Source organism: Nerophis lumbriciformis, linkage group LG11, assembly GCF_033978685.3.
Source record: "Nerophis lumbriciformis linkage group LG11, RoL_Nlum_v2.1, whole genome shotgun sequence".
Lineage (NCBI taxonomy): Eukaryota > Metazoa > Chordata > Actinopteri > Syngnathiformes > Syngnathidae > Nerophis > Nerophis lumbriciformis.
Window position 1 is genome coordinate 1,671,780 of NC_084558.2, and position 8,194 is coordinate 1,679,973.

The 8,194-nt window shown below is 44.0% G+C and overlaps 1 protein-coding gene across 1 annotated transcript; it reads left to right on the top strand.

The window, feature by feature from the left end:
• Window positions 1-5,186: 5,186 nt before the first annotated feature.
• On the top strand, window positions 5,187-7,347 carry LOC133610951 (carbonic anhydrase 4-like). Its single transcript, XM_061967739.1, has 9 exons — window positions 5,187-5,277; window positions 5,679-5,748; window positions 5,829-5,855; window positions 5,936-6,106; window positions 6,185-6,333; window positions 6,411-6,506; window positions 6,589-6,661; window positions 6,729-6,892; window positions 6,964-7,347. Exons 1-9 carry the CDS (start codon window positions 5,251-5,253, stop codon window positions 7,153-7,155), a joined length of 969 nt encoding a protein of 322 aa, XP_061823723.1. The 5' UTR covers window positions 5,187-5,250; the 3' UTR covers window positions 7,156-7,347.
• The last annotated feature ends 847 nt before the right edge of the window (window positions 7,348-8,194 follow it).

Sequence of the window (8,194 nt, forward strand, 5' to 3'; positions counted from 1 at the left end):
GAGGCAGGCACTGCCAAGACTCTCATGGCCACTCGGAACAGTGAAGGAAGAGTCTTCATGTTCAATGCCCAGAACAAAAGGGGGGAGAGAGTTGTTTTGGGTTGGTGCACTACTTGTAAGTGTATCTTGTGTTTTTTATGTTGATTTAATTAAAAAAAGAAAAGAAAAAAAAAATTATTTCTTGTGCGGCCCGATACCAATCGATCCACGGACCAGTACCGGGCCGCGGCCCGGTGGTTGGGGACCACTGAGGTAAACAACCAACAGTATGTCAGAAAGCTAGCTAAAACGGTACACATATTCATAATATAGTATACATTTTAACTGACCTTTATTTGACTATTTTTGTCTTTTTTTAGGTGGCTAAAATACGCGGTGCTGCTGACCGCCGTCTAACGTTACGTGTGATATATTGACTAACGTAACCCTGCTTAAAAAAATCACTGAACAAAAAGTATGAATAAGGTAGTGAACTGCAACAGATTCCCGTGTTTGCAATAATGTTAGCAGTGAGTTTACAGCCTCACTGATTTAACTACACAGCAAATAAAAGTCAAGTTACTTAGCCAATAAACGTTATCTTACATTCAAAACTTACCGTTCTTTGTGCAACTTCAAATACCGGATGAAGTTGGAAGTTGTTGCCTCTCCATCAGTAATTTTCGAACCGCATGTGTTGCATACTGCAAACCGTTTTGTGTTGACCACCTCGTAATTTTTATACCCAAACAAAATTATTTTAGGTATCATTTTTTGTTCACTGGCGTGTGGTTTGGACATGTCTTCTTCGTTGGTTGTCCTGCAATTTGATTGGATGAATGCTGTGTGATGAAAACAAAGTAGATCTAATTTGATTGGCTGTTGTACTGAGAGCACACCAGCTGACACACGCAACGCTGATAGACAAGTACACAATGAAAAATACGGAGCGCTCCCGAATAACTTTTTCATCTTTGGGTTTTGGGGAAAGTAGCAAGTCATGTCAAGTCATGTCAATTCAAAAGGCTCAAGTCCAAGTGAAGTCACAAGTCATTGATGCTAAAGTCGAAGTCGAGTTGCAAGTCTTTTTACATTTTGTCAAGTCGAGTCTAAAGTCATCAAATTCATGACTCGAGTCTGACTCGAGTCCAAGTCATGTGACTCGAGTCCACACCTCTGGTGTCCGCTGGAAGCTTGAGCTGGTGTTCCATGAAGGACTTGATGGTTCCCTCGGGATCTTCCTCGGTCTTTTCCGGTATTCCCGCGAAGACCAGATTGTCCCTCATGCTTCTCGCCTGGAGGTCCAACATCGTCTCCTTCATGCTCCTGTTATCCCGAGTGAGTTGCGTCACTCCGTCGGTGAGGGATTTTACGGAGTCACGAAGAGCGGCGTTCTCCTTGGCGAGAGAAATTACCTGCTGTTGTCTGAATTCCAAACTCTCTCGGATGGCTTGGAATTCCTTCTGGAGCACCTCGACAAGTTAATAATTGATTTTCTACCACTTGTCCTTAATAATGTTGACAAAATAATAGAATGATAAATGACACAATATGTTACTGCATACGTCAGCAGCTAAATCAGGAGCCTTTGTTTGTTTACTTACTACTAAAAGAAAAGTTGTTAGTATGTTCACTATTTTATTTAAAGACTTAACTGCAATAAGAAACATATGTTTAATGTACCCTAAGATTTTTTGTTAAAATAAAGCCAATAATGCCATTTTTTGTGGTCCCCTATTTTTTTTAGAAAAGTACCGAAAAGTATCGAAATAATTTTAGTACCGGTTGTAGCGGTAAAGTCCTATACTCTTACTGCTACTGGTTGCCGAATATAACTGAAGCTAGTTCAGACGTGTGCAGCTGGCTAATAATTGATGTCCAGAATTGTGTCTGTTTAACACACATTTATTAACATACAGTCACGTAAATCAAAACTCACTTTGTAACAAAAACGGTAAATAAACGGGAGCAAACAAATCATAGCCTGGCACAGTCAAAAACGGTTGCACCTCCACTCAGCAACACCTGAGCAAGATCCCAGCCCCTCCCTAAGTGGACTGGCACTTGGCCTTGAGCCAACCCCCCTAGTGACGTCACGAATTTGACGGACAGAAAGAGTAAATGGCTCTAACACCGGTATCAAAATATTGGTATAGTTACAACACTAATATTTATATATATATTCATGTGTATATGTATTATTAATATATATTAGAGATGCGCGGTTTGCGGACACAACCGCGGAGTCCGCGGATTATCCGCGGATCGGGCGGATGAAATTTAAAAAAATAAGATTTTATCCGCTCGCGGGTCGGGTCGGGCGGATTAATTAGATTTTAATTTTTTTTTTTATTTTTTATTTTTTTTTTTGCGGGTGGCAGTTAAACCAATTCGGAAATATATATACATAGTTAAATGTTGTTACCCACATACGAAAAACGAGCAGGCACCTGCAGCATATGCCACAACAGAAAAAAAAAAAAAAAAGAGATGGACACTTTTACGGAGCGGAGAAGGGACGCCTCGCCGGGGTCCGGGACCGAGGCCCCTTCCCCCGAGAGGGCCCCACCGGGAGCCGTAGCTGAGGCGATCCGCGAGAAGGGCCCGACGCACGTCCAGGGTCACTACCGCGCCCACCGCACCGACACCCCGCCTCGTCCGCTTTCGCCACGGCCGGCGTCACGCGCAGCAGGTAAGCAGCTTACCTGCCCGCCACCCCCGTGGCCGGGGGCTCGTAACATGGGTCACTCCGCGCGCTCCGCCCGCGCAGCTTACCTGCTTGCCACCCCTGTTGCCGGGGGCGCGTAACAGGGGTCACTCTGCGCGCAGTGCGCTCACGAAAGGGGTGGGGCTCACCCTGGTTGATATAGAGAGCAGGACGGTGGCCATGGAAGTCGGAACCCGCTAAGGGAGTGTGTAACAACCCACCTGCCGAATCAACTAGCCCTGAAAATGGATGGCGCTGGAGCGTGGGCCCATACCTGGCCGTCGCCGGCAGCGAGACGCGCTTGGAGGTGCGCTCAGCGCGGCTCCCATATGATTGCGCACTGGTGTGCGTCTGGGTCGTGACAGCGTGGCACGCGCAAGTCTGTGCTGCGTTGGATCAGTCTCCTTTCTTTAACAGGCAAAAGCTTTATAACCTCACCATACCTGCCAACTTTTAAATCAGAAAAACCTAGTAGCCAGGGTCCAAGGGCCGCAGGCCCCGGTAGGTCCAGGACAAAGTCCTGGTGGAGGGTTCAGGGCTTCGCCCCCCGACGCAAAATGATTATTAGCATTCAGACAGGTTAAAATGTTGCTAAAACCATCACTTTTCTATCAGTCACAGTGACTTTTCAAAACAAAAATATTACAGCAAAAATCATATGGGTTGATTGACATGTTTATTCTGTAAGCTAACTTCAATAGTTTGAAATTATTTTGACAGTTAATGCCAGTTATCCTGTCAACCTTTCACAAGACTTCAATTTGTTAATTGAAAGTATAAATAGTATAAACACTTTTAACAGTATGTCGTGCTGTGAAATACAGCCGACAGGATGGCGCACCAAACACGAAGCAAGGCCATGCTGCAGGAGAACAAAGGACTTCTTTCATTTAAGGTTTGTGATAAACCATCAAACTCATTCGTTAAAAGGACTCTATAGTAATATAAAGCGAATTTTTCTGGACATTATCATGCAAGAAATGTTTATTTTTGGGATCGCGATCACCGCGTAATGATTTTTAAAGGTTGCATTACATTATTAACTGTCCCATGTGATCAGCCAGTGCGATTGGAAGTCCATGCTCAATTATTGCCTCCGTAAATAAAACTTCGGCATTTATCACATCCAAAGAATCTGTTTGGGCGACGAAAAACGTTGAAAGTTTTCCACTTGTATCGCTAGCAACGGCATTAGACTTGTGTTTTTTTGTCCCAACGTGGTCTTTTACATCACTAATTTCTCCGTGTCCGATCGAAAAATCTTGTCTGCACAAGGTGCAATTCGCGTAGTTTTCACCCTTTTTTTTTTTTTTTTTAATTAATATTAGATATATAACAACGGGCGGATGGCGGGCGGGTGCAGTTCTGATCAAACGTTACATCGGGTGGATGGCGGATGGTTGACGACTTTCTGCCGCGGTTGCGGATGAAATAAATTGCCTATCCGCGCATCTCTAATATATATATATATATATATATATATATATATATATATTATTTTTTTATTTTATTTATTTTATTTATTTATTTATTTTTATTCATTTTTATTTTATTTTTTTAATTTATTTATTTATTTTTGTATTATAATTTTTTTCAGTCAGTTCAGAGGCTGACTTGAGCGCTGTGTCTCTTACCCGTCCCTGATTAGGAATCTGGGCACACCTGTTCCGAGTAGGCCAATCAGAAGTCTTTATATGTCCTTCAGATGGGGCTTGATCATTGTAAACTGCGTGTGTTTTATGGTAACTGTTTGTTTGCAAAATCCTTACCATGCAGGTTATGCTTCCCATGCACTTTGCAAATAGAGACTCTTCTTACCTGCATGTTGGGGGTCACAACTACCGCAGCGATGCGTGAGCGGGATATTTTTGATTGGCACACGCCTATTAGGTGTGCCGAATAAATTGCACAGTGATGCTCATTTGGTGTACCAAAAATGTTTATGCGCCTTTTGTTTTCACACCGATTCAACTCCTCAGGGAGGATAGGGAGGTGAAGGTGTGACAATCACTTGTCAAAAGTGAGAGCAACAATTTACATGCGTAGTAGCTTTGTTACTGAACCAGCCCGGCCTCCCAGGTAAAAAACAACAACTTGCAGTTGGGTCACCTATTGTTTCCAGTAACTAATCCAGTTGTCGCATTTGTTGTCACGACTGTCACGTCATGTCTAAAATCTATTTGTAGTCTAGAAAATCCAATAAAAGTTCTTTTACCGTTCCTTAAATTCACAACATATCAACACAGAGTTGCTTTTGATTTATAAATACACATAATATTGTCAATGTGTCATGTAAGCATTTTTTTTTAGTTGTCTTGCTTTGGAAATAAAAAATACACAATCATAAAACAAGTAGCCAATTAAGGAGGAGTAAATACAATTTTATCAAAAGTTTGTTAAAAATCTAATAATAAAAAAAAAACAATGGGATAGAAAACGTATCGACGGATGATATTCTCATAGAAGTCGAAGCCAGCTGACGTATGGAGGCGTTTTTTTTCTCAAGCAGCTGAGCTCATAAAAAGCAGGGAGGAGAAAGGATGAAGCAACATTGACACACAGACATGCACACACAGTCAAGTGCCTTAAAGGTAAGACCCACCGTCTTGTATTATTCAATGTTGTTTTTACTTTAGTATTTTTTTAAGTACATTTGTTCATTATTAACTCCAATGAACTTTCCTTAAGTTTATGAGAAGGCTAACCTAATTTAACACACATTAAAAAAATAAATAAATAAATAAAAAAAATTAAAACAATTGTTAAATAGGGTGGCGTGGCTGAGATGGTAGAGCGACCGTGCTAGCAACTTGAGGGTCGATTCCGGCCTCTGCCATCCTAGTCACTGTCGTTGTGTCCTTGGGCAAGACACTTTACCCACCTTGCTCCCAGTGCCAACCACACTGGTTAAAATGCAGCTTAAAATATATGGATAATGGGTTTCTAGAGAAAAAGCCCACTATTCACTATTTGAATTTTTTGTTTTTATTAGATGAAGAGGCTTGCATTCGCCTTTGCTTTGTGCCTCTTTGTGGTTGATGTCTACTCGACTAGTTCGATTGGTAAGAATTGCTTTTAGCCGCCGCCATCTTTCCACATGTACAACATTTTTAAGTCTGACCTTGTCCCTCCTTTTCCTCAGACTGGTGTTATCATGACCCAGCTTGCGGTAAGTTACCACTACCACGTCTCTGCTGCTGGCCTTTTCTGCCGCCTGGCCCTCTTAAAACCTCTCCTTTCTGCCTCCAGACGACAGAACATGGCCGGTTTTATTTGGAGATTCTTGCAATGGCAGCAGACAGTCGCCCATAAACATTGCGACTGCTGATACCACAGAAAATGCAAGCCTGACCGGGTTTACTTTCACAAACTTCGGCAACACCGGCGTCCTGGCAAATATAACCAACACTGGCAGGACAGGTGAGCATTGTGATATGACCTTGAACGCCATTGCTATTCAGTTTTTCTGATTCATTCTTCTTACTTTGTGTCTTCCAGTCAGAGTGAACTTTAATAGAGGGGTGCAGATTTCAGGGGGGGGTCTCTCCGAGCCCTACGACAGCCTGCAGTTCCACTTGCACTGGGGCAACCGCTCAACTATTGGTGGCTCTGAGCACACCGTCAATGGGAGACGCTACCCAATGGAGGTGCGTTCACATGTTAAATGTTGAAATAGTTCTTTGTAACAGACAAATGTTCACCTTTGCACTCCCTTGCCCCACAGCTGCACATCGTCAACATCAAGTCCCGTTTTAATGGGAACACAAGTCTCGCCCTCGAAGACCCGACGGGAGCTGCTGCTCTTGGCTTTTTCATTGAGGTGAGCATTTTTTTCCCAAATGTGATTTTGTGATTGAGCATCCCAATATGAATCTCCCCGTCTTGTATTTTTACATTTTTAGGCCGATAGTAGCGTTAACACTAGCCAACCTTGGCGCGACCTCGTCGCCTACCTGTCTCAAATCCCACTTGCTGGTAAGTTGATGCTGAAGCCAAACTTTCAACTTTTGTAAAGCTGACACTTTTATTCTCTCCGCATCAGGTGACCTTGTCAACATTACCAACGATATCCCACTGGATGGCCTACTGGAAGGCGTGAACTTCACAAGATATTATCGTTACCTCGGCTCGCTGACCACGCCCACCTGCAGAGAAATCGTCGTCTGGACCGTCTTTAAGGATACCATCAGAGTCAGCCCTGAGCTGGTGGGTTTCTTTTTGTGGCCTTTTTGTGTGAGATGATCAGACTTCCAAAGTGTCCATATTTCCACCAACAGATTGACCTCTTTAGCACGGAGCTGCGCATTGACAATACAACTGATTCGCCGCTCATGGTAAACGTCTTCAGGAACATCCTGCCGGCTCTGCCAGTCACCACCCAGCCTGTGAGGGAAGAGACGGGCGACTCAGTGAAATCGTGCGCCTCTCTGGCTCTGTTGGCTCTCAGCCTGGTATTGAGCAGCAGTTAGAACGGTCCCCAGTTATGCTTTTGCAGATCTTTCGCCGCACTTTAATCATCCAATTGTTCTTTTTTTGTGTATGTGTATGTACCTATATCTAACTTAAAATAATAGTCGGATTGTCATAAAGACTGATGTACTTAAAGCAGTGGTCCCCAACCTTTTTGTAACTGAAAATTTGTCCCACGTCATAAAAAAATACAATCATGTGTGCTTATATATATATATATATATATATATATATATATATTGTCAGGACTTGGACTTTGGTGGTTGACAAGACTCTGCAGCATCGCGTGGACATCGGGGGCAGTACCTTTGGATTGGCAGACCGGGGTGGTGGTTTCTCTCTTTAAAAAGGGGAACCGGAGGGTGTGTTCTAACTATCGTGGAATCACACTCCTCAGCCTTCCCGGTAAGGTCTATTCAGGTGTACTGGAGAGGAGGCTACGCCGGATAGTCGAACCTCGGATTCAGGAGGAACAGTGTGGTTTTCGTCCTGGTCGTGGAACTGTGGACCAGCTCTATACTCTCGGCAGGGTCCTTGAGGGTGCATGGGAGTTTGCCCAACCAGTCTACATGTGCTTTGTGGACTTGGAGAAGGCATTCGACCGTGTCCCTCGGGAAGTCCTGTGGGGAGTGCTCAGAGAATATGGGGTTTCGGACTGTCTGATTGTGGCGGTCCGCTCCCTGTATGATCAGTGTCAGAGCTTGGTTCGCATTGCCGGCAGTAAGTCGGACACGTTTCCGGTGAGGGTTGGACTCCGCCAAGGATGCCCTTTGTCACCGATTCTGTTCATAACTTTTATGGACAGAATTTCTAGGCGCAGTCAAGGCGTTGAGGGGATTCGGTTTGGTGGCTGCAGGATTAGGTGTCTGCTTTTTGCAGATGATGTGGTCCTGATGGCTTCATCTAGCCAGGATCTTCAGCTCTCACTGGATCGGTTCGCAGCTGAGTGTGAAGCGACTGGGATGAGAATCAGCACCTCCAAGTCCGAGTCCATGGTTCTCGCCCGGAAAAGGGTGGAGTGCCATCTCCGGGTTGGGG